Below are 27,629 nucleotides of genomic sequence, written 5' to 3' on the forward strand. Positions count from 1 at the left end.
CGAGAGCGGAGCGTGGCGGTGTAGCCCGTGAAAGTTCCTGCCGCGGCGGTGAAGGCACACTTCCTACAACGAGACCAGGGATGAGGTCATGGGCTGCAACTATCTTATTATTACTGCGGATGCTGCGTTCGAGAGAGTTGAGGCTGTGGAGGTTAGTCGCTTATTACTATAGACTATAGAGAAATCAGACAAAACGTAACCAATGGCCCCGGTTACAGTCATGATCCACGAGAGTGGAGCGTAGCGGTGTAGCCCGCGAAAGTTCCTGCCGCGGCGGTGTAGCCACACTTCCTATAACGAGACCAGGGATGAGGCCATGGGCTGCAACTATCTTATTACTGCTGATGCTGCGTTCGACAAGGTTGAGGCTGTGGAGGTTAGTCGCTTATTACTATAGACTATAGAGAAATCAGACAAAACGTAACCAATGGCCCCGGTTACATGATCCACGAGAGTGGAGCGTAGCGGTGTAGCCCGCGAAAGTTCCTGCCGCGGCGGTGTAGCCACACTTCCTATAACGAGACCAGGGATGAGGTCATGGGCTGCAACTATCTTATTACTGCGGATGCTGCGTTCGAGAGAGTTGAGGCTGTGGAGGTTAGTCGCTTATTACTATAGACTATAGAGAAATCAGACAAAACGTAACCAATACCCCGGCTAAATGATCCACGAGAGCAGAGCGTACACCGAAAAAAATAATTTTCTACAATACTACCAGAACGTATAGTAATTAAAAATATAGTTATAACTACTAAAATCTGGTAGTAATAACAAAACATGTTGTATCGTGTAAAACTTGTTTTTTAAACATCACTGTTTAATTCTAGTTAAATGCAATTTAGTACTGCTTACAATTTCGTTGTATATGTAAAGATGCAAGTGTTGTAAATATTAAACGTTTGTCTCGTTTAATATATGCATCGTAACACTAACTATTGATATGTAAAAATAAAGATACGAGTGTACACGTTACAAGTTATTATGTTGTGGTTACTATAATGCATTGTAGTCTGAACGAATCAAACAGTTGTGCCAACACCACGGTGTATGCGCGGGTGGCGGGGGGCGGAGAAAGGAATTGCGCATGGTATAATAATATACTCCGCCTGGTACTCCATTCCCGTCTTTTCTAGGTCACCTAACTGACACGGGCTTACGTCATCATGCGACAGCGCTATATGATAATATGCGATAGCGCTATATATAGCGGCCATGTTGTTGTGACGTAGCCCCGTGTCACTCTGGGAATGGAAGACCATGTTTTATTAGACTATGGAATTGCGCAAGTCACAGAACGGCAGCCATTACGCCAGCGTCTTACGCTCCGGCCGGTCGATGTTTTATTTACGTAGATCCTGTCCATAATTTTATTGTAAACTAGTACAAGTGTATAGTATAAGTGCGTGTTGTTTGCGTGTTGCTGACACAGTGAAATGTGCGGGCTCCGATTAAGGAAAAGTCCTCCCGCACCGATGTGGATAAGGAGGGATTCACACTGGTGGAAAGGAAACGCAAGGCGCGCAGGGCGCCTCGTAAAACTCTGTGTGGCACTGCGGAGCCGGTTAATTTTGGCCTACGATTTGCGACACCGAGTAAGGCGCTCTACTTGTCTCGCCTGCATTACTCCGCCGGGGCCGACGAGGTGGTGGAGTACGTCCGCCGGAAGACTGGCTACACGCTGAGGGTGCACCAGCTACAGTCGCGTCACTATGTGCACTTCAGTTGATTTGTAGTGCGCGTGCCGCGGCCTCTGCAGGACACCATCGCAAGCGCGGACTTCTGGCCGAAGGGTGTGGTGTTTCGGCGGTTCCGGGGCAACCTGCCGAATCCTACGCCGAGTCAGACGACGCTACGGAGCCACGCTGTTACGTCGTCGCCCAAATCCAATGTTTAATTTGTATGTCATTTTTGTGTCTATTGTTTTCTTTGTGGAGACAAAATGTTTTTTTCTTTTGTAGTGTCACAGTGCCTTGGTTTTACTGTAATGCTGTGTTACTTATTTGATCAATAAAATAAAAATAAATAAGTGTGCTTAAAAACTTGTCTGTATTTACTAGAAGAGCAGTATACTGGTTATATATTGTTCACGTAACCAGAACCCACTGTGCTGAAGGGACTTCTAAACGGGCCATATGTTCACTGCAATATGTGGCCGGCAACTATTAGTGTCCCTCTCTAACATGTGAGTAAGAGGACACCAATAGTTGCCGGCCACATATTGCAGTGAACATATGGCTCGCTTAAAAGCCCCATTAGCACAGTGCGTTCTGGTAACGTGAACAATATAAAACCAGTACACCGCACAAATCGTTCAGTTACATATACTGAATACCTTGTAATAACAACAGGACAGGAACGTATATGTTACTGTATTATTTAGTAACCATTAACAGACCGGCTAGTTGGGTTTACTAAAAGTCTTATACCCACTACTATACACTTCATAGAATTAACAAATTTAATTTAACAAGAATGGTCTGGTTATGTTTACAAAGTGTCCTGTCGTCACATATACAACAAGACAATATAGTACAGCTAACCAGATTCTGGTTACCAGTACCAGGTTTTTTTTTCAGTGTAGCGGTGTAGCCCGCGAGTGCAAGCTCCTGCCGCAGCGGTGTAGCCGGACTTCTTATAACGAGACCAGGGACGCTCAAAACAAATTCGCGATAGACCCGGATATTTAAAAAAATTACCAACATCTGTTTGAGTCATCATCATCATATATCAGCCAGAGCAGTGTTGGCCGAAAGTTAATGCGAATTGAAAATGTTGGCCATTAACCATTATAAATTGAACCTTAAACCGTAATGGACGATTACAGTTTACGGTTCAATTTATAATGGTTAATGGCCAGCATTTTCAATTTGGATTAACTTTCGGCCAACACTGAGCCAGAGGACGTCCACTGCTGGACATAGGCCTAAGTTTGAGCACAGAATAAATAATAGTACTAGGTACAGAAGATTCACTCTCTAACAAAACGCGTCTGTTACGATTAGGACAGATATGACCGCTAGGTGGCGCAAGCGCCACGCGCGGCTTAGGGCTAGCCACCAAAATTGGTGTGGGACGGATGTACTTGTAGCTACTTACTTGTTGCGACGCGACGAAATCGCGGAGTGAGCCACGCCTGGTTTGAGTCACTGACGTATAATTATTTTGTTCACAGATAACAAAACACCAGCCGAAACTCGGTTTCTCCTCATTCAAGTTCATCCCCGGCTCCAACGACAAGGCCATAGTGGCCCTAAAGACCACAGAATTCGAGGGTAAGACCGCCACATACATATCAGCCTTTAGGACGGACGGAACAGTGCTACTGCATGACACGCTAGTGGAGAACTTGAAGTATGAAGGCCTGGAGTTTATATGAATAAAGTAACTAATAGGTATTTGTATATATGTATAATAAACGTTTAGTTTTGCTAGACCTTGTTTTTATTAAACTACTCGTTCTCCCTACAAAACTGCACTAACAGTGTAAAAAGTAACAGTGGACCGACGCCTTTAATGTTTGCGTAAATGCCGACACCGCACAAGAACACAGTAGGGTTGTCACAAACTTTTACCTACACAACTGCCCAAAAACAAATATTTCAAATAAGACACTCTAGTTCTGAGAGTAGTACCGAGCTACTAACAATGGCGATGTATGCAGCTCGGGTGCGCGCGAACCACTCCTCGCATCCCGCACGATTGCCCTGTCTAGACGGCTTTGTCGAATGACTATTGTTTTATAGACTATGACACTAGTATATATTATCAATCAATACAAATTACACAATCTACTCTAATGGTTGTGATTGCTAGCGTGAGCAGATAAAAGACAAGACATCTTTATACAATAGTTGCACTACCCACATTCAATGCCAACGCGAGCTACGCGCTATGAGCCGAGAAAACATGTAGGTAGCGAAAAAGCTCCTACGAACAAAGAACTCGCCTAGCTAGTTCTAAAAAGAAGAATTTGACACTTGGCGGGATTGATAGGGAAACCTATACCGGCGCCGTCCGCAAATAGCTTCGACCGGCCAACCCCATTGGAAAGAGGGGATAAACTAAATTAAAACAAAGTTCTTGTGCCCAAAGCTTCATTTAATCATCAAAAATATAACATTTCAAAACGATTAATAAAATATAGGTTATACATTTACGTAGTTATACTACAACACACATTACCTGATGGAAAACATTAAAATCAAAGACTAAAACCCCGTTGAACAAGTAATCATTAGATTTAGTGCATCTAGCACGCTATGACTTTCTATAATAACGAACTAAACAGAGACAGCAAGTTTATATGTATAACTTGGTTAAAACACTATATACATGAACTGATTCTCCTAAAACATAACAAGAAAGAAACACGTATATACATATAGATTTAAATATAGCAATAACAGGAACATATCACCCGAAAATCACATTATACATTCGAGCAGCGATTTCTACCAATGTGTGCGCTTAACCCTCTGAACGCCAAGGGCCTATAAAATACTCAGTGTATATATTTTTTTATTAAAACTATTTAGGTACCTACATTTGAAACGAGTTCATATAAACAAAATATAAGGATATATTTCCATCGAGTAATACTAGTTTCGTCATTAACGTAAATTTGTGACCACTACATATTAGGTACCTCAATATATTTCGTACCAAAGTACTCAAAATAGGTTTAATTCCTATCATTGTATCAAATCTGTTCTATCAGCTCCTCCATTCAAAAATCAACCTAAGCTCTTCACCATAAGGTTCATTTTGCAAGCGCATGGCATTCAAAAGATTAAGGTCCCATAGATTCAACTCTTAGGACCATTCATTAGGTTATCATTTGAGACCTATAGATCTAGTAATCTCTTCGAACACTGTCCAGGCCATGGCAGCGGTGAGGGTGCGACGGAGCATTCTGGGCACTGCACCTTTGAAGTAGCCTTTGATCCCGTATGTCTGAAAGAGAGAGAGAGATATGTTATTATTGAGAAAAAGGGAGATAACTAAAGGTTGCCATATAAAGTTTTATATGGCAACCTAGTTAGATTACTTGTGTAGAATCAGCCATTTTGAAAAACAAACTTGAACCTTATTTGTACATAAATAGGGTTCTGAATTTTTGCGCTGAAAGCGGTAAGCAAGTCTGAGTTATCTGCCCACTATGGTGGTAAATACTCAATTTGAACTAATGTAATTGCAACCTTAACTCTAAGATCGTAAGGTATATTTTGCAAATTCATTTTCGGCTTGAGCTCTGGACGAACGAATATTGATACTTCGCCCGCTTCAAGCAAATTAAAACCTTAAATCAAAGACGTAAGGTTTATTTAGCTGATGTACGTAAATGGCAACGGTGAACGCATTAGGGAACTTGTCAGGGTACAGTTGCATTTTTGTTTTCACAACATCGGCAGGATTGATTACTAGCGACGCCGCTATGCCCGATATAAGCTAATTTCAACCTTAATTCAAAGTCGTAAGGTGTATTTACCTGATGTACGTAAAGGGCAGCGGTGAAAGCATTAGGAAACTTCTCAGGGTATAGCTGCATCTTAGTTTTGAGAACATCGGCAGGATTGGTTACTAGCGACGCCGTTATGCCCGCTATGACGCCGCACGTGAAATGTATGGCACTGGCCGCGCTCGGTGATTGCATCCATTCTGTAAAGAGAGGTTGAAATTGAGTCTTAGTGTGAAGTGATAAGGTTTAAATTTGAGTGGAGGTGAGATTAAGAGTTAAGGGAACCTGTTGAAAAATATAAGGAGCAAGTTTGAATGGATAATAGCAGCACTTCGAAAAGATTGTGATCAAGATTGAGTTTGATAAGGTAAATTTATAATTACCATACATTTTTTAAATGAAATTTAAAATTGTGCCGTAAGTACGAACATGAGAATGTAATAGTGTAAACTGTAGTAGGTATTATGTAAATATTGAAAAAAGCTGTAATAATAGTAACTTGTTTGTTCGGAATTTGTTTGCTCGTAAGTACCTAGTTATTGTATGGTAACCAGTTACCAATAACACATAAAATAAAAAAACAACGGGTTGCACTCCGGGAGTGCCGGCAGAAGTGAAAACTCAATGACATTGTAACAGTATTTCGATCAGGTCACGTGTTCGTCTTACGAAGCGTCTTACGCTGTCGCGAGTTTAACATTTTTTCCCCATCACAAAAAGTGCACAGCGCCGCTAAAGAAGTTTTGACTTCAAAAATAGGCGCATACAATTAAAATAAAACCTTATGGCAAAGATACTATGGCTCATTTTTGAATGAATCTTAAGCTGTTATTGTAACTATGATGATTAATATCTAGCAAATATTAAATACAGATGGTTACATATTTATCGATACTGTTGCCAACGAATAATTCACAATGTAATCTAATGACGATGATGTTATCTTGTATTAATTTCACTATCTTATTGTCAAAGAAGTTTCTAGCTAGTAGGTTATTTTACTTGAATTATACGTGGAAAACATTTATTATCTAATCATAATATCTTTGTGTATGAATGATAAATTGGTGTAAGAAAATATTTACTGAAAATGTATATAACATGACTTTTAAATAAGATAATGTTGTTTTCTGGGTTTATCGTGACACGCACGACAATTTTAATCACCAAATATAAATTATTACAATTATATCTTAAGCATCATATATGAGTTATTTGATATTTATAAATTTTATAATAACGGTCAGTATTTGACTATGATATTTTTCATTGAACTCTATTGCCTAGGTAGAAAGGGTGGTGGTCGGTAACAAGAGTTACCAAAAGTAAGTGAATCTTTAACAATAGAGCCCTCTACACTGTTTTAAAGGTATCGTCTTGGGTCGTCCCATTCGTTTTTAGTCAAGTTCTTAAATTAGTCCTGTTCTGATTTCGTCACCCATTTTACATTCGTCACAATCGTCGGTGGCTTTCAATGTAGAATGGGTGACGAAAGCAGAATATGAGTAATTTAAGAACTTGACGAAAAACGAATAGGACGACCCAAGACGATACCGTTTTAAACTGAAAATCGTAATTCAAGACCAAAAAAATTAAGACAATGTTGCCACTTTTTACTAGCGCATCTTGTATTTATGTAAAAATAAATAAATAAAAGTACTTTTTTAAATCGTAGGAGTAAAATTACCAATAAATAAATTATCTTAGCGTGTTTATTTATAAAAAGGAATTTACTATTTTACAAACAATGTATTGCAGTGGCAACATTGTCTTACTTTTTTTGGTCTTGAATTACGATTTTCAGTTAAGTTTTGCTGGCGTACTTGTAAACAGTTACCTTTAGGCCCAGCTTGCTTGGTCTGTGTATAGAACGTGAGCTAGCAGGCCTCGCAGCCCTTCGGCCTTGTATACTGCCTTGGGTTAGACTTGTGAACTTGTAGACAGTTACCTTTAGGTACAGCCTGCTTGGTCTGCGTGTAGAACATGAGGTAGAGCCCCGAAAACGGAGCATCTCTTGCGAAAGTGGGCCCGAGGCCGCAGGACCAGCCTCGCAGCCCTTCGGCCTTGTATACTGCCTTGGGTTAGACTTGTGTACTTGTAGACAGTTACCTTTAGACACAGCCTGCTTGGTCTGCGTGTAGAACATGAGGTAGAGCCCCGAGAACGGAGCGTCCCTTGCTAAAGTGGGCCTGAGGCCGCAGGACAGGCCTCGCAGCCCTTCGGCCTTGTGTACTGCCTTGGGTTAGACTTGTGAACTTGTAGACAGTTACCTTTAGACACAGCCTGCTTGGTCTGCGTGTAGAACATGAGGTAGAGCCCCGAAAACGGAGCATCCCTTGCTAAAGTGGGCCCGAGGCCGACGGACAGGCGTCGCAACCCTTAGGCCTTGTATACTGCCTTGGGTTAGACTTGTGTACTTGTAAACAGTTACCTTTAGGCACAGCCTGCTTGGTCTGCGTGTAGAACATGAGGTAGAGCCCCGAAAACGGAGCATCCCTTGCTAGCGTGGGCCCGAGGCCGCAGGACAGGCCTCGCAGCCCTTCGGCCTTGTATACTGCCTTCAGAGCCCCTGTCAGGCTTGTGTATTTGTAGACGCCTGATTCGTACCTGAAAGTAAAATAAAATAATTATATACTGGCTGGCTGCGACCATACCGACCCTATAAAATTTTAAATAGTGAATATACCTATTTATATAATGATCATAAATTATATAATTATAGATCACGTTTCTAATTTATCAAACTGAGGAATTTGACGCGTTCTATGGTAATCTGATTATTTTAATTACAAACTTTTCATCAGTACCTAATTTAAGCAATTCAATTACATAAATGTAAATTTACAATCATTCAATGTAAATGAAATTATATGCAACTGCGATTCGACCGCATTAGTACTTCTGCGCGGTAGTTTATGTAAATCAAATGTGGAATTAACGATTTACGTACCTATGTATTATTTACGTCATTGCATCGGATCATAAGTTATCGAGAAATCAAGTAAAAACAATTGCACCACGCCCCAGTTTTGAAAGTACATCTCTGTATTGATTGTGATTTGTGAACATGATAATAAAAACGAAAAATACAACTAAATATTAAATAATTGCGTGGCAAATACATGCAATTAACGTCCTCAAACTTCAATTACTTATAGAACCACATGGATTTGCCCATTGCATTGTTACCCACAAAATTTACTGTCCTCCTACTTTCTGTGTACTAATTTTAAAATCTGATGCATTTGTGTCAAAATTCAACCTTAAAACAATAATAAAGTCGCAACTAACCTCGTCTTGATCACAGTAATAGGTATCAGCGCCACGCCGCTCATGCTCCTCGCAACCACACCCAAAGCGACCGCCTCCAACGCCCCCAGATCCTGGTTCCTGGTCTTGCCCATCTTGGCTTTCAGCCAGTGCAGGGAGGAGAAGTAAAGGCCGACACCGGGGACGCAGCGGGCGACGGAGGGAACCATGCCGCGCCATAGCCCGATAATGTGCTCTTGGCGGACGATGTTCGCGAAGATAGTTATCATGCCAGGTTGGATGCGGCCACTGAAAGGAGAATTGATATTAACCTCCAATTTTTCCGAGGATCTTGACTAAATTTCTAGTCAGCATTTGCATTTTTTCGAGAACGATTTTTGTCCATTAGACGCTCATTTGCTCTATAGACGACAACCGAGGTTTTCATCTATACCTACCCACGATTTTTGACAACATATGAAAGGTTAACAGCTCTTGTAGGTAGGCGTAAGAGCAACGATGATTTCGATTTTGCTATTAAATAGTCGTTAATTCTTGTACTTTTAAGCATATTTCTCATGAGTTTTGACATCATACGACCGTTGTTAGATCAAGAATCGTAAAAAAAATTAAAACACGTGCTATAAACTAAACAGTCAATGTTTTTGCTTTATAGCCCATTAAGTAAACAGAAAGCAAACAACCCGGGCACGTGTCGTCGCGTGATAGCCGAGAACTTCGTAATACCCCGACCCGTGATTATATTATTTGATGACAAATACTCCTACAAGATATATTATCTAATACAAGTCATTTTTAATGGATTCTTATGTGCTATAGATTTAGGTCTAGTCGGTTGCCAGTTCAATGTTTGTGACAGTAGGTAAATTATTTTTACTCGAGTTTAAGTTAAAGAAATTTGGTTTTGAAATTCTGGCTCTCTCGTGACAAAATACAAATAGTTAACTGCAGATTGAGAGGCCGTCTAGTACTATGTAATGTATTACTTTTCTAGACATCATACGCAGTCGATTTTTTTAGCAAAAGTTTAAAAAAATGGTTACTTTCAATCTTTGGTTGACTGGTATATTTAAAAATTTGCTTATTTTAATATGTATAATTATTATAGGTACCTATTTATGATAAAACCGTCTATAGCAAACAAAGCATGGAACACCGATAACATATTATCAACATAATTATCTAATTGAAGACTTAACTTATCAATCATTCATGTCAGTAACTATTAATCAGTCATATTATAATATTCTATAGAATATTATACTCGTATCAACAGGAAAACCTGAAATAGGTAATTCGGGGTAAGTTCCATTAAATACTATACTGCTAGAGTCGGATCTAGCTAACTTTGCATATCATTTGCAATGTCACCATTCACGTCAAATTTCTATGAAATATGACGTTTATAATGACACTACCTCACTTTGTTCTTTCAACTCGGTGCAAAATTAACTTAGACGAACTCTCACAATCGCGCGTTCGATCCCGCCTGCGGCGGTGATTTTACACTTTTCCTTTAATTCAAAACATTGCAATGAATAACTCACTTGACGTTAGCCGCCGCCACCAGCTGCCCAGGGTTCTGGAGACGAGTCTTCACCAAGTCCAGGGGCTGCAGCAGCACCGTGCTGAAGGTCCCGGAGAAGGAACCGGCCAGGAACGCCTTGAACACCGGGTGATACTGCAAGGAACAGCTCCATTAAACTCCATACATTACAAATTTAAAGGTACAATCAAAACTCACTAGGAGTCTGAGGTAAGATGCTTTTGGATAACTTCGAAGGATGGGTAATTTTTAAAAAAGCAAATGTCTACTAAACTAGAAGCAGTTTCTACTGTAGCAACAGTAAGAAAGATGTCTTGGTAATCGTTGGAGTAGCGTAAGTCACGTAAGTGTTGCAAAAGTTTGAAGTGCTTCTAGTTTTATTGATGCCATTTTCAAAATTATCCCGCGTTCGAACTTGTCCCAATGCACCTTAACGAGCTCTTGTTGTTAAAGTCGTCTTGGTTGTCAACCAACAAGACTATCTGAAAGTAAGAATGTCTCTATTCACACCATTCTAAGCTCTAAGCTTTAAGAAATTAGTCTAATAATTACGTGAAAGAATATTAAGTAGAGTCGACGTACGAGTATGATACACTTTGGCCTGAAGTCACTTTAAGATAAGATACGTTTTGTCTTATAATGAAATGGTGAAATACTAAGTGGGCTTGTGGTTCAGTGTAATGAACTAATAAGTCAGGAGAGGAAATTGTTAAAAAAAAGGTTGAAAACAGAAACTTTACTCATAACTTACATTTGCCACAATATCCATGTTGACTTATAAGTAAACGCTGTCAGGTAATATCTTTGGAGTACACACCAAACTTATAATTATCGAAATTGTAAAGCCAATGGCAGAATAATCTGGAGAACGACTTTACATACAATCTTAGATCGTATCCGAGTAATCTGAGTAGTAGATCGGGTTGATACGGAACATTAGAGTAATGGTCATTTTTTGCAGCAATTCGCTCGAAAAGAAATGCATGTATGCGACCGTCAACGCGAATTGTTGAAAACCTGCAGCACAGGCGACAGCGAACTTTGTAAAGTCTTTAAAAACAAACACAGAAACGAAACTAATTGGGGGAAAGGAAATCACTGTCAACGAATTTAGCCATTTAGGAAAACAAAAGGGAAACGAATTTATAGAACGAGTTGAACACAGTTGAAGAGAGTTTTTGGTGAAACGTGCGCACTGTACGAAGCGTAGCAATGTACTGTTCGTTCTTGGGTTGATAGCTCCTATATAGAAGTGCTTATCTACTGTCTTGAGGCGTAGGTCGTACCCCCACTGATAATTACTATCCGTGCCTTCTGACTAGGGGGTACAAGCCACTGATACCCTCGTCTGAGATATGCTCTGTACATGTACAAAGTTGAAGTGATAGCGATTTAGCCAATCGTTAAAGAGTATTTAGAGCTAAATATTTTTAAATGTTTAAATTAACTGTTACTGATGATTTACTCTAATAAGAGTTTGCACAACTATTTGAATAGGTTATAAATTTGTTTGAACACTTTGAACTTAACGACTTGTGTGATTAATATATCTCAATGTTTGTTAATACTGTCATAATTTTTTTCAATAATACCAATTAATTCAGACTCTAAATAAATATTCTGAAATTCTCATTCTAAGTACACCGTGCCGTACAAAGCTGAAAACTGACCGAGAGAAATAGGTTTATAAGAAATAAGAATACGGATATTTCTTATAAACATTTATAATTTATAATATATTATCTATCTAAAGAAATGTTATGATTACTTATGATCTACAATTCTACACTACAAAATATGTTAATGTTGCAAATATTTTTAATTGAATTATTATTTAGTAACATCATTGACGTAATTGTATTAAAGCAGAGACAAAAGCTGCTATTATACCTACAAAAGTACATAGGTAAGTCCTTTGTTTACGATATAAGAATAAAGTAGAGAAAAAAAGGTAATATACGATATTTAGTGACGTAAATAATTGTTATCATAATATAACCGCACCCGTAACATAGCATAGTAACTCTCAGTGTTGCTATGCCATAATATTTAGGTAGGTATCTGGTGTTGCCACGCGTAAATTTATGTTATATAAATGTACTTATAAAGTTGGTCAAGCAGATCTTGTCAGTAGAAAAAGGCGGCAAATTTGAAAAATGTAGGCGCGAAGGGACTTTGTCTCATAGTAAATTTGAATTTCGCGCCTTTTTCTACTGACAAGATTTGCTTGACTGTCTATACTTACAGTATGAAAGGGACACAATTACTGCGCAAAAACGAATAATCTTAAAGAAACCTTTAGATAAAACATTAATTGACTATTAATTAAAAATATCAATTTCCGCAAATTAATTTTTCCATAGGTATAAATATAAACTAAAACTCTATTCATCATACATAAGGTTCGTTTTTGCTTGGCAGCGGCTAGATTCCCATTTTTCACTACACTAGCACATGATTACTCCAAATCAAAGGTCAGGAGAGTTCATAATTAACAAATAAATAAAAGAGATATCTGCTATTATCTTATGCAGTCTAATTGGCGATTTGAGATGTCTACTCATGGTTCAATGGATCAGTGTACCATCAGAGGTATACATTGTATATCTAATAGACTTTATGTTAACAGAATAAGGGCCATTGTCGTGTGTATTTTGGTGGTATCAAGACGGATCTATATAAATTAATAGGCATGTTTAAATGTTGACAAATAAAAGCATGAATTCTCACCTTAGTACAAATAAAAATATTTTTATAGTGTTATTTGTTGCATAAGTAGCATATTTTCAAAAATAAGTATTTTGTAAATTGTTCAGTAGCTTACTTGAGTAATAGATAGAATACTCTTTATTGGCACACCTCAGTAAAAAGATACAAAAGAAAAGAATAATTGATTAAATGTACAGGCAGACAACAGGCGGTCTTATCGCTAAAGAGCGATCTCCTCCACACAACCTATAATATTATTGTTTTTCCCAAATTCTCCTTTATTACGATAAGATAATGTGATATATTAAATGATCTAACATATTTATGAAAAACATAACTTTATGTGATAAAATCATTAGTAATAGCGTAATAGTAAAACACTGTTATCTTGTTTATGAAGATAATTATTTTTCCACATGTTTTCCATGGAAAATTAACAATAAGATACCCAATATGTAACTATATTAACTGTGTGTTACACATATGGCCTTTTAAAGTAAGTTCAACATATTATATCAGTTATATCACCTATTTACAATGATGAATAGTTTTAATTAAAAAGACAGATTATTCTATAAGATCTGGCATCAAATTCCTCAAATGAAATGTATTGTACAATACTATACTTACACCTTTTTTAAATCTTTTGCTAATTTTAATTTGATGTGATCAGCCTGTAAGTTTAGGTTAGTGGTAGGTAACAAATTTCAGGTACAGGTTTTAAGATAAAATTTAATGACACGATTGACACGGCGCTTTCGATATTATTATCTGACAATGTTAACTAACTTTTTTTTCACCACCATAGGAAAAAATGTAATACCCTAAAAAGTATCCTAAGAATAAAATATGCATGTATGAGATGTAAGAACTGCTTCCATAATTATGATTAGAAATGTAAAAAATAGCACTGTAGCTATTTCTATCTGTCATCACAGCTAAACAATTTTAAGTAAAACAATGACATAGTTTGAATTGTAAATACTAAAAAATACTTAATTAAAAATTAAACTGATCCTAATGATAATGATACTACCCTACATCAAGTATGATTAATTGAGATTATGCACATTAATAAAAAAAAAATCTATATTCCCATAAGGATCACAAAGTGTTTGGTCAAGCAATGTGTATAATGGATGTCACATATACAATGTGTCTCAAAATTCAACGATAAGCTGGCACCAGAAGATGGACCTGCTCATGACCACTCGAGGAAAAAAATATATATCTCAATTTATTAAAAAAAAATATCTAAAAAATTAAAAGCGACACCCCTAATGGTATTTTTAATGACCATGTCTACAATTGTTCAAATATTTCTGTTTTTTTTTGTATCGGCAACCTAAGTAGCACTGCTCTCCACCACAACCCTTAAAATACCAGAATACATGTAGTTTTGTCGATTTTTTTTTATTCCATAATAAATTGAGATATTTTTTTTTTCCTCGACTAGTCATGAGCAGGTCCATCTTCTGGTGCCACTGGTGCCAGCTTATCATTGAATTTTGGGACACATTGTATATGCTTAACTATAACTTTATTTATGTTACCGGTCTGAACATGTTAATAATCCACAAAACTAACATCAACTTGATTACTGTACCTGAGTTAAGTATTCCATTGTTTATAAAGATCCACCAAAGCTCCTAAAAAAGCACAATGCAAACAATCTCGTGACCACAGCACCAATGATTCTGATGACTTACCATCCATGCCGTTAACTAGTAGGCTCGCATGACGACATTTTAGCGTGTTTTGCAGGAGGTCTTAGATAAGACGGGAACGTAGACGCACAATATTATTGTCATCGCCTGATAAACATAATTATGGCTTCGCTAACTTCGCTTCGGGCCCAAAGCAAAAATTGTCCTTTATTAAGTTTAGCTCTTACGGATCATAAGGATACACTAGGGTTGCCATACGTCCCGGTACGCCGGGACATGTCCCGGTTTGAAGCACGGTGTCCCGGCGTCCCGGCCGATAAGAAAATTGTCCCGGTTTAAAAATCATAGTTATTTAGTAGGGGGCTGGACTTGGTAAATAATAATATACCTTCATTTCTACGTTTCATATAGCCAAAATTAAAAAAAAACATGTTTTATGGTACCTACTTTTACCTAATGTCCAATATCAGTTTCTCAGACACAATAATTAGATGATTATGTAAATTATGTTATTTTATAGCTTTTAAAGTCTGTAATGTGGAGCTCGAATTTCAGGCTCCCAAGGGCCTAAAACCTCATCAATGGAACTTCGGCCCTCCGAGTAACTCTTGTACATATGACACATATTATTGTTGAGTAACACTAGCGTAGGGTTGCCATAAGTGTGGGGACTCAGACCGGGACATTTAAAGAAAACCGGCCAAGTGCGAGTCGGACTCGCGTCGCGTTTAAAGGGTTACACAATTTGTAACAATGTATTTTTTCATGTGAAACGTGAGTGAAATGTCTATAATTAAGTCCGACTCACGCTTGACTACACATTTCTAATAGGTTTTCCTATAGATAGGTAAAGAACTATTTTGTGTTTTTTTTTTTCAAAATTTTAGCACAGTAGTTGCGGAGATAAATTTTCCATGTGTTTAAATTATTATTCATTGACCAGTCAAGCTACCATGTAGATTCAGGGGATTCAGGGTCAACCAGCAAAAAACGCGAGGGAAGCGAGCGCGAAATTTTTTTGACAAAATTGTGAAAGCGTGTTAAAAAGGCCGGGCCGGGCCTAAAAATCCGAAGTTCCCCAGTGAGGCTAGCTTTCATGCGAGGTCGAAGCCGTGCTTCAGGATAAGCTCAGCTAGAGCATAGACGCCAACCAATGTCCATTGTATTAAAAAGCGAAACCGTAGGCCGAGCTTGGCGCAGCGAGGTCAAAGGCTAAGCTGAAGAAGACGAGATTTGGAAGACAAACCAAAAATTTATGTAAAATGTGAGGCTGAAGGTCGAGCTCAGAAATCTCCACATTACTTAATAAGCCCGAAGCGTACTTATAACCAGCGCGGTGAGCTTTCATGCGAGGCAAAAGGCCAAGCTTCTTAAATCAAATTTTTATATCTGTTAAAAATTAAGCGACACTGAAGGTCGAGCTGTAAGAAAGCAGCGCTAGTGTTACTCAACAATAATATGTGTCATATGTACAAGAGTTACTCGGAGGGCCGAAGTTCCATTGATGAGGTTTTAGGCCCTTGGGAGCCTGAAATTCGAGCTCCACATTACAGACTTTAAAAGCTATAAAATAACATAATTTACATAATCATCTAATTATTGTGTCTGAGAAACTGATATTGGACATTAGGTAAAAGTAGGTACCATAAAACATGTTTTTTTTTAATTTTGGCTATATGAAACGTAGAAATGAAGGTATATTATTATTTACCAAGTCCAGCCCCCTACTAAATAACTATGATTTTTAAACCGGGACAATTTTCTTATCGGCCGGGACGCCGGGACACCGTGCTTCAAACCGGGACATGTCCCGGCGTACCGGGACGTATGGCAACCCTACACTAGCGCTGCTTTCTTACAGCTCGACCTTCAGTGTCGCTTAATTTTTAACAGATATAAAAATTTGATTTAAGAAGCTTGGCCTTTTGCCTCGCATGAAAGCTCACCGCGCTGGTTATAAGTACGCTTCGGGCTTATTAAGTAATGTGGAGATTTCTGAGCTCGACCTTCAGCCTCACATTTTACATAAATTTTTGGTTTGTCTTCCAAATCTCGTCTTCTTCAGCTTAGCCTTTGACCTCGCTGCGCCAAGCTCGGCCTACGGTTTCGCTTTTTAATACAATGGACATTGGTTGGCGTCTATGCTCTAGCTGAGCTTATCCTGAAGCACGGCTTCGACCTCGCATGAAAGCTAGCCTCACTGGGGAACTTCGGATTTTTAGGCCCGGCCCGGCCTTTTTAACACGCTTTCACAATTTTGTCAAAAAAATTTCGCGCTCGCTTCCCTCGCGTTTTTTGCTGGTTGACCCTGAATCCCCTGAATCTACATGGTAGCTTGACTGGTCAATGAATAATAATTTAAACACATGGAAAATTTATCTCCGCAACTACTGTGCTAAAATTTTGAAAAAAAAAAACACAAAATAGTTCTTTACCTATCTATAGGAAAACCTATTAGAAATGTGTAGTCAAGCGTGAGTCGGACTTAATTATAGACATTTCACTCACGTTTCACATGAAAAAATACATTGTTACAAATTGTGTAACCCTTTAAACGCGACGCGAGTCCGACTCGCACTTGGCCGGTTTTCTTTAAATGTCCCGGTCTGAGTCCCCACACTTATGGCAACCCTAGGATACACTTATATTGGTTGGACTGAGTGGATGTGCTTGGCTAATGAGAATAACAATTAAAGGTCGAAGGCGACTTATCGATAGCTTTGACAAACAAGTCCGCAGGGGGCCGACTTACTTCATTATCTTTATCGCTGAGGTCAACCGGCGCAGCTGTGTCAATCGCCCATCCGTTCTGAAACGCGCCTAGCGCTTGAGGCATACTTAGCGGAAAATATTTATATGCAAACTACGTAATGATTTGCGCATATTGATAACGCCAGTTTTTAAACAAATATTTGTGCAGGAGGCACATCCCATATGGAAAAACATCACTGACGGACGGTTAACTATTTTTGTGTTCGTCAGAAGACATTGCAATGCGATTTTATTCGTGTTTTTCACAAATTGCGCTATGGCCAAACATGAAAATCAATGACATTGAAAATATTGAAATGACATACCACAACAGGTGACTTTGACATTGACAGTGACATTTCAAAGGCGAATTTTTGTTTGCCTCCTGTTTTTTCTAACAATTCTGGCATGGATGCGAGTATTTTAAGTTTGCTTCCTGTGGTAGCAGGCGTGACTCACTCCTCGATTTCGTCGCTTTGCTACAGGTAGCTAAAAGTACATCCGTTCCGCCCCAATTTGGGGAAAGTCATAAGCCGCGCGTGGCGTTGTCGCCACCTAGCGGCCATAATTATCTGTGCTGATCGTAATAACAGACGCGTTTTGTTAGAGAGTGAGTCTTCTGTACCTAGTATTTATTCTGTGGTGGTAGGTACAAAGAGTATGGTAGGTACAGCAACACTCCTTACTTTAGGTAAGTAGGTACATCGGTGGACCTTATTAGCAAAAGGCATAAGGCCCACTGATGTACAATTAACAGTGTGGGCGATGGTACTACTCTGGATGGACGGTATATCCCCAGTTAAGCTTCCAATATCCTGAAACATCCTTAAACTCGGAATTTGAATAATATATGTCCTGTACCTCCAATCATCTGAAAACGCCCAGTTACAAGCTGTTTGCTTGTCGGTCAAGAGATAAAATGACGGTAACCATCCGGGTGAATAGAAAGGTTCAAAGCAATTACACTAATCTGTGCACTAATAATAGAATATTATAAACACTAATAATATCTGATGGCGATGATGGAACGTCTTACCTACGTCAACGATAATAATATAAGGTCCTATTCGTAAACATCAAGATTTACCAGCGACTCCTATTGGTCATCGTATTATTTTTCCACAATCGTCTGATACAAAGAGGACTTGTTCGAAATAACAGGGTTATCGAGGGGTCATTTGGCGATAAAGCCGTCGCTGGGGGTACAGTGAACGTCTCTCCTTGGCTGCTATTCAGAGTACTTGCCGATGACTCGACTAAATTATCAGTCATCCCTGAGCTCAGATGCCACTTGTTCGTTATGAACTTTAAGCTCAAGTTACAGTGGGTGGACTGTCGAATGGCATGCGTTTGGTAAGCGGTGGCAGCGTCAAGGGCCGTCTCCACGTTGTTGTTGCCGTGGTCTCTACCCGCTGAGATATCATTAATCATTATAGGAAGATTACCAACAAATATGATTCCACATTTTATTATTCAAACCAAAGACATATGTAACTTCGTATAAGACGAATAAAGTCTAAGGAAAAAACGTGCCTCAGATTTCAAGTAAAAGTCATTCTCGAATAGATGGCGCACACACCTTTAGCCTATCCTCGGCTAGATGGCGTGACGACACCGTTTCATATTTAACAATTTTAACACATAGATATCAGTGAATGAACATGGATCAAAATGATATAAAAATAACAAAATCATTTTATCCATATATATACATTTTTTGATAACTTTATACGTTTTCATTTTGAGTTTTAGTCGTGTGTCGATAGATGGCAGTAAATTTACAGTGACTATAAAATTTACAATGACAGGACCCCTCTATACTATCTATTCTTTTTGTTCAAACAGACAGGTTTGGTATAGACAAAAACAAGTTACATTGACTTTGTAGTCGGCTAAAATTATATGGGGTGAAAGTGTCCGACAATGTCTGACGAAAGGATAGAAGTAATAATCCCTTAAAGCAGGGGTTTTCAAAATATGGTACACTCAGGGGTTAGCGACAGGTACCTATCTATATATCTATAATGGGGACTTAAGTAGTTTTTTTTCGTCATGTAGTTCTATCATCTGGGAAACCCATAGCCTCATAGTATTTGGGCAGCATGGTTATGGCTCCTGTACATGGTGGCCCAGCGCTGGACGAGCGAGATAGCCATGCGTTGGTTATGGCTCCTCTACACGATAGCCGAGCGCTGGACGAGCGAGATAACCATGCGATGGTTGAGACCACGCACTACCTTTGATGTGCGGACGAAAAACCGACACCGTGACCATCCCATCGCCATCGCCATAAGCCATCCGACACCACTACCCTCTCTACAAGCTGGCCCATCTTAGTGGGCCAGTATGAAGGCCCATCGTGTAGAGGAGCCATTAGGTGAAGGTAAATAGTGTTTTCTTCAATCTTGTACATTATTGGTTAGGCTTATTAGGATGAAGCGCTAAATTCATAAGAGTCCTCCTACTCTATATATAAGGACAAGTCTGCAGTGACCTGCAGTGACTTTAAACAATGTTCTCGTTCAAATTATATTGCTTGTCAAACAAGTACACACAAGAACAATGAAATCGGGTGAATTATATAATTATTAGATATAGTTTCCGTCCAAAGTGTCCCATTATCATCGCTCGCTCATGATTACATTAGCGTGCTCATCGCATGCTGAATGTGGACTTCAGTTCAGCATCTTTTGCGCAGTTAGCTTTTTGAAATGATAAAGTGGAGCATGAACCAATTAACTTGCCATTATGTCTATCAACGATAAGGTGTCTTGAACTCTTAACCCATGGCGGACGTCAAAGACTTTAAAAAATTGGAGATAATATTAACATTGTGATACTTGAGAGTACAGTCAGCAGCAGAAGTTGCTAAGCGGGCGAGGTGTTCAAAATGATCTTGACGCGACTTTATTGTTAAGAGAATAAGAGCGTGTCTAGGTAATTTTGAACACTTCGCCCGCCTAGCAATTTCTGCTGCTGACTGTACTTTTATCGCATAATTTACATTGCTTGTACCACTCTGTAGTTACAGAGTAATTTAGGGTCGATATGAGAGAAGGGTAATGTAATGATGAAACGAGCGAATGTGAAATAGTTATTTGTTTTATACAGGGTGACCTTAGCCATTGGACAAACCCTGAAATCCCACGTAGGGTTACTTCTCAGAAATGCTCTAACGGTAATATTTTTTTAATTAGAACAAAAGATAAAAATATAAATTATCAAACAAAAGTTATTTCCAATAATCGACAATAAAAAGAAACATACTGTATTAATCATTGGCAGTGTTTTTGACAATTTGTTTGAAAATGTGCGGCAATGATGACATTTGTCAAAAGTCAGAATCTTATTAATGTCATAAATAATAAAAACTTTTTACAAAAAAAAGCAAACCGACTTCAAAAAGGATGAAATAAAATATTATCCTGTTTGAAGTCTATGCGTTACCAACTGATATCTTTGAAGTCGGTGCCAAGCCAATTTTTAAGCATACCATGACTTTGGTGCAATTCGATAAGGATTTACCTACGTTGGATTGCCTTACACGACGACAATGAACGTACTTTCTGTAGGCACAGTCGACGTTAAAAATATGTTTACACTTTTCGCCTTATTACAAAGGAGTAAGGTGCAAAAGTGTAAACATATCATTGACGTCGACTGGACCTAAGAACACACCTCAGAACACACGATCAAACCTTCTTGGCGCAGTCTGTACCATGTTTGTCGGCACATTAGTGTAAATATAAATGCATTTTTTTGCCGTCGTATTTTTTAAAGAGCATTTCTTACTAATGCTTGAACAGTCTATAGCACGCAAGTGTGGGATTGGGACTGAGTTATTTCCCGTCCCTTATCCAGAGGACTACATTTGAAAATATAAAAAAATTCAAGGAATTTACCTTCTTGCCAAATTTCACCTAAGGCGGTTCAGTTATTTAGCCATGAAAAGGCGACAAAGAGGCAGACAGAATTCTTTACACATTTATAATAGTTATTAGTACAGTTCTAATGGGATTTATAGCCATAAAGCTGATTATTTTTGTCTGGTATTGTTACTACTTGGCTTGGCACCGACTTCAAACATATCAGTTGGTAACGCATAGACTTCAAACAGGATAATATTTTATTTCATCCTTTTTGAAGTCGGTTTGCTTTTTTTTGTAAAAAGTTTTTATTTTTCCATTTTTAGTTTTAACGCATTGTTAAGAGCGCGACGCATGAATGAAAAACAAGATCATGTTTAACACTAAATTCGTGTAAGTACCTATTACTTTAGTAAATAGAAATCAGGAATTTTCTCGAGTCCGTCTGGGAAATTATAATTCCTGTCAACTAAATCCATCCGCCCGCCCCGCCACTGACCCAATCCCTCAGCCCCCCGATCACTCAACCTCACAGCACATCAACCCCTGATCCAGGAATCCCTCGATCCTGAACTAGCAACCCTTCAACCGCCATTCCCCGACCCCTTAATCCCTGACCCCTTAACTCCTAACCCCCGATCAGTAGCCTTACCAGCTTACCACGAGTTTGACATTGATATATTCGCTAGCATGTGTGTAACTTACTTCCTATGCATCTCGCTTGTACTAACCTTAATGTGAGCGAGATGCATAAAAAGTTACATTTAGCATAAGACGTTAGCGAATATGTCAATGTCAAACTCGTGGTAAGGCTACAGTTGCAGTACATCAAATTGGTGGTTTTCGGAAGCAAATGCTCGAGTTACTTTAGAAAACCCCGAAATTACTTAACACGTGCCTTTAAAAATTGAGGAGTTCCCTCAATTCCTCATGGATTCCATCATCAGACCAGAACCAAAAATAATACGGAAACACCTTGGAGGTAACTTCTTCCAAACAAAAAAAGAATTACTCAAATCGGATCACAGGTGCCGGAGTAATCGCTTAACATACTTACATTTAAAGAAATCATCATCATTATCATCAAAATAATCATCATCATCAGGTCTACTTTTATCAAATTGGTGGTTTTCGGAAGAAAATGCTCGAGTTGCTTAAGAAAACGCCCAAAACACCATGCATGTGCCTTTTAGAGGAGTTCCCTCAATTCCTCATGGATCCCATCATCAGAACAGAACCAAATTAAAATGGGACCAACTCGGAGGTAGCTCCTTTCAAACAAAAAAAGAATTACTCAAATCGGACTACGGATGTCGGAGTAATCGGTGAACGTACATAGAAAAAAAAAAAAAAAAAAGATAGCCTCAACCGAATACAGAACCTCCTCCTTCTATGAAATTGAAGTCGGTTAAAAAAGATAATCTAAACGGTCGAAGAAGGTTTCATACTATATATTACCTACTAACACATACAGGTTGCTCCAAAGTAAAAAAATCGTAATTTGTTAATTTCTTCGTAGCCGCTACACCGATTGTTATGATACTTTGTATACCGGTTCTATATACCCTAATGCATATGTACATTTCGGCTTTGTTTGTCTACATGGCCTAATGCATATGTGTTTCGGCAAAATAGTTGTTTAACCGCTCGTGCTAATATTTATACCCGAGCAAGCGAAAGATTCCAAAAATGGAATCTTGAGCATTGCGAGGGTTTCAAAGCACGAGGGTTAAACAACAATTTGCCCCCGAGTGAAACACAAAATTTTTCACCACACCAACCCGAAGCAAATATTAAATGTAAAATATCAAACAAAATCAAACCAAATCAAATCCAAATGAATGTTATTAAATATTTATCATCCAAAATCATCATTTAAAAGTCAATTCTACCAGCAGACATAAGAAAACAACTCAAAATTTGCATTTGATTACTTTGACTCACATGTGAATAAAATGCAACTTTGCTATCAGTTTTTGAAGTGCAAAGTAAGCCTTTCCGAGCTGGTGTGGTGAAAATATAATTCTCGCATATTGAGCCAGGGAGTGGCGAATCCACAGAACACCGCCTCTAGAAACCTAATATTGGCCATTTTGTTCCCGACGCAAATCGTCCTATAAGCTCGGTCTATAGGGGTTGGTCTGTGGGCGAATCAGAGAGTACGTTCTCCGGAAATACACGGTACGATCATTTCATTTACCTATGTAGATGGGATTTCTAAACCATATTGTCAATTTATAAATGCCATCATCTTTTGCGTTGCTGACCCTTAATAACCCTGAATACCTGCTTCTTGAAGAACCCCATATAGTAGCGGAAAGGGAATAACCTCAGGAGGTACTCTTTCCTCATTCTGCACGTGCGGGAAGGTCAAGGGGTTGTGACAACTTTACTTCATTGAATCCAGGGCGCGTAGCCAACGTGCCAATCGTTAACGCTCCGTAGCGTATCGTAGTCATCTCTATCACTCTTCCCCACTAGTGCGATAGTGACCGTTGCGTTTCGTTCACTACGGAGTGCACGTTGGCTACGCAGTACTCCAAACAGTTTGTGAGCTAATTTAATAGCACCCGAACGATTGAGTAGTATCATAGAGAAAGAAATACATAGATTGCTCACTCCATATAGTACAATACTGATAATTCCGCTACTCGATGCTAGATGGCGACTGTGAAAATAAGTCTTTTTGGTACCAAAACTGATGTACACTCTTGTCTTACTATAGGTATTTCTCTATGGTAGTATAGCTCGTAGATACCACCGTCTGTTGTGTATGCTTATGGCAGTATGTGGCGTTTTTGGGCAAATACCTAATATGCGTGTGTTACACACACAATTTATCTGACATAAGATACCTATCTATATAACTATATAGATAGGTTTTTATGGGAACATATATTATATAAAACAAACGCAATATACTTTAAGTACTTATTTATTCCACGTACTGCATACAGCTATGTAGTATATGTACCTACTTTTGTTAAGATGAAACTTAGTCTAACGTCTTCCAGTACGCAATACGAAAATATATAGAAGAATGTCCATAAAAAAATATTAATCACAGTATGTACTAATGTAGGTACTTATTAATATGTCTAAATTGTGGAATGATTACTTGATATAATTAATAAATAAACAAGGAAACCCTGATATACGTATAAGTCAAATTTATAAATTTTATAGACATCTTTTCAATAGTTTTTGGCTCCTTCGGAGCACGAAGGCACATTCAATAAATGCAAAATTCGATTTATTATAGTTTTGAAGTTATTGCATGGTAAGCAGAAACTTTAAAATGGAAGAAACATTGGCACAATGCTAAATTATTTAATTATTAAGTAAAAAGCTAAGCCAATTTTAAAATGTCTTAAATTCGTATATAATACTAGGTAGTCAAAGTCAGATTTAACAAAAGATCTCAACAAATACACCTATGGTATAAAAATAATCCACAAAATGGAATGACTTGGGAATGATAAATATGTATATCATAGATAAAACGCTTAAAAAAATAGAATGTTAATTTTAAACCGAAATTCAGTTTTACAACACGCAGAGATTCTAAACTCGAGATTTTAGAGAAACGACGAAAATGGTCCACCGTCAAGTCTTCTAAGACAACATTTTGTTTACTAATCTAACTATGTAGTCTATTAATGAAATCTCTAGTGCAATTAATTTGTGTCTTGTTACATTTTAAATTGTATGTATGGTGTATGAAAGGATGATTAGCTTTAAGGTTACAAATGCTCGCATTTTTAGTTTTGAAGAAAACTTTTCACATAGGCTCTGCTCGATTGCGTGAAAACGCAGCGCGGTGCCGTGTTTTCTAGAAGTTCTTAGTAAATACATTTAAAATTAGAACACTATTTCCTACTGTTTATCCTGTCATTACTCGCACACAAGTGCCATTTATGTAAATGTATCGTAGGCACCAGATGATGCATTTTACAATCTAGTAACGTATAGAGTTCCATGGAAAACAACGCACCAGCCAAGTCTTAATTAATGCTAATCATCCTTTAGATATAAATAGCTTAGAGTTTATATGGTAAAACGTTTGTTACGTAAAAACACAGTGTTATAGGCTCATTTAAAATTTTCCCACTGAGCTGAAAGATTTATAGCAGTCACTCTCGTAATAATAACTGCGCCAAATTTTGGAATAGGTTGTCTAGCGTAGGGGTTGGCATACCACGGCTCTTTCGAGGTACCTGCTTTTGCGGCTCTTTGATTTGAGTTACCCATCAAACAATTATGAGCATAGGTATATGAGATTACATACTTAAGAGCTCTTAGACCACTGAAAACAACATTTACCGGTCTATGGATTCTTAAAACTGGTGATATCAATTGCGGTTGGCTCTTCTCGACTTTGCCGACTCCTAGACTCCCCTTTAAAGGATGCAGCCGAAAAAACACTAAGATGAAAAAGGGTAGCCTAGAAGCTCCTGACTATTTACCAAAATTACATTTATAAGCAAAGATAATTGATTGTAACAGAGAGGTAAAGTCTAAAAAAAACGTGCCCCTTAGTTTGACATCCAAAACCAGATGGCGCTGTATTGCGCCATTATGTTTCGCGGTCACTGAATTGTCAAACGTCAACTTTTGCCAATCCGAGTTGCCGCAAAATGTATAGAGTTGTACAGCGCCATCTCGCGTTTACCTGTCAAATTCGACACGAAATTGTCCTAGATTTTACGCATCTTAATCAATGTATCTGTTGCTATAAGTAATCCGTTTTACCATATAAACAACACGTTAACTGCCTACATATGCCTCGTGTTGCCGAAGTTGATGCCGCTCTGCGTGGCGCCCTTGTTCGAGCCGTACTGTAGCGATATGACCCCCTGGCCGGCCCTCAGTTGCTCCTCTGAGAAGTTTCTCACGTTCTTCTCGGACTCTTTGGGCCCGATGGACGGCTTGCCGTAGTTGTGGGCCTGGAAAAAAGAAATAGTAATAAGTTTTAGGCAAAAAATTAATTTTTTAACGAGTAGCTTAGCAAGCTTTTATCGCTGACTTTACTTTTCTTACCACAGGCAACATATACTCATCGAGACAATTCTAAAATTCCGATGGCCACAATACAATTTTGAACGCTCCTGAACAGACTTTAAGACTTATTTCTCTTAAGAGCCAACGGGAGTGGTCATTTCTCCATACAAACGTACTCCTCGTTTTCCTCCGTGGTTTTTGAAGCTAGAGCAATGATTTTTTCAACACAGATTAATATTGTCAATATCTGTGTCGGACCGTTTTGCTTTTTTTGATATTTTTGTTTTTTAAGGCGCTAGAGCCCTTCAAAAATGGCCAAAATGGCCTAATTGACTATGCCGCAATGAGAGGCGTGGCATTCAAAACTGATATCAATTAGCCAAAAAAGCAAAACGGTCCGACACAGATAATTTCATAATCATTTAGATTTCCAAATTTGGTTACGATTGGTTAAGTTTTGGAGGAGGAAACAGAGGAGTACGAAACCTCGATTTTTGAGATTTTTACGCAGGATTTTTCGCCTTGTCCTTATCGCACTACTTTTAGGTGCCGCTTCCGTTAGCGAGACGGGTATATTTACTTAAAATATTTAAAACTCAGCTCCTGTTTCGTCTTAAACTCTACAAGTCTACAGTAACAGTTTTAGCTAACTCGTGACGTTATGTTTGCCTCGTGCATAAAGGAAATGGGTCCTCGCATACTCATTATTTATTTTGCACAAGCCGATTGCGAATGCTTAGTGAGCGCAGACCAGTCTTAAGTTCAGTTCAGGCTAACCAGTGAAACTTTGACCTCTTCATTCATCCCTTAGGTCTCATCCGGTAAGTTTTAGTTCCATCGTGAAAATCTAAATATGTTGTACTTTAAACATTATTAAGTATATATTTGGATTGTGTATTTTTCAATAAACTTAACTTGACATTAGGGTTTCTGATTTTTCGACCCATTGTATTTCTCGAGATTCGAGAATTCTCGAGTTGTCTCGAATCTCGAATGTTTTTTTATAAAGAGTATAAACCGTAAAATTTTGGCAAAATAATGAAACAAAATAATGTTTATTGTCCCATTGTGATTAGATATACGTAGGTATATGTATATCTTTGGACTGCGTATTTTTCATTAATTTTAACTTGATAATCTTGATATAGTCTGACCGCTGTTCTAAGATCAGGTACGCCATAGTAAATGCATGGCGAACTTCATCTTAGAAATCGGACTGGCTATACCTCCACGGGAACCTGAAAGGACGTCTTCACAGAGCAGATAGAGGGACAAAATGTGATCATATAAAGGTTTCTTTTCCCTTTTTAGGTAAGTACCTAAGGTACCCTAAAATTCATGCATTTAAGAGTTAACTACTA

General features: G+C 38.3%; 3 protein-coding genes across 6 annotated transcripts in view; 1 reads left to right on the forward strand and 2 right to left on the reverse strand.

Moving 5' to 3' along the window:
- LOC134791503 (apyrase-like) overlaps positions 1 to 3,431 on the forward strand; it is a 42,169-nt gene extending 38,738 nt beyond the window's left edge. Inside the window, 1 exon segment of the mRNA XM_063762548.1 lies at positions 3,173 to 3,431. Coding sequence (XP_063618618.1) covers positions 3,173 to 3,376 — 204 coding nt within the window. The 3' untranslated portion in view covers positions 3,377 to 3,431.
- Positions 1 to 17,704, reverse strand: part of LOC134791737 (mitochondrial glycine transporter B-like) — a 58,512-nt gene extending 40,808 nt beyond the window's left edge. The window contains exons 1-6 of one of the 4 annotated variants that reach the window (XM_063762871.1): positions 17,403 to 17,704; positions 10,276 to 10,409; positions 8,750 to 9,016; positions 7,890 to 8,065; positions 5,489 to 5,658; positions 4,078 to 4,953 (exon numbers count right to left, since the gene is read on the reverse strand). In XM_063762871.1, coding sequence (XP_063618941.1) covers positions 4,834 to 4,953; positions 5,489 to 5,658; positions 7,890 to 8,065; positions 8,750 to 9,016; positions 10,276 to 10,409; positions 17,403 to 17,486 — 951 coding nt within the window. In that variant the 5' untranslated portion in view covers positions 17,487 to 17,704 and the 3' untranslated portion in view covers positions 4,078 to 4,833. Of the gene's footprint in view, positions 1 to 4,077; positions 4,954 to 5,488; positions 5,659 to 7,889; positions 8,066 to 8,749; positions 9,017 to 10,275; positions 10,410 to 11,025; positions 11,644 to 14,589; positions 14,686 to 17,402 lie in introns of those variants that run through there. The other 3 variants (XM_063762874.1, XM_063762873.1, XM_063762872.1) reach the window with 3 other exon arrangements.
- A 6,482-nt stretch (positions 17,705 to 24,186) lies between these two features.
- Positions 24,187 to 27,629, reverse strand: part of LOC134791757 (myophilin-like) — a 31,579-nt gene continuing 28,136 nt past the window's right edge. Inside the window, exon 4 of the mRNA XM_063762905.1 lies at positions 24,187 to 26,213. Coding sequence (XP_063618975.1) covers positions 26,043 to 26,213 — 171 coding nt within the window. The 3' untranslated portion in view covers positions 24,187 to 26,042. The remainder of the gene's footprint in view (positions 26,214 to 27,629) is intronic.

The sequence above is a fragment of the Cydia splendana genome, chromosome 6 (assembly GCF_910591565.1).
Source record: "Cydia splendana chromosome 6, ilCydSple1.2, whole genome shotgun sequence".
NCBI lineage: Eukaryota > Metazoa > Arthropoda > Insecta > Lepidoptera > Tortricidae > Cydia > Cydia splendana.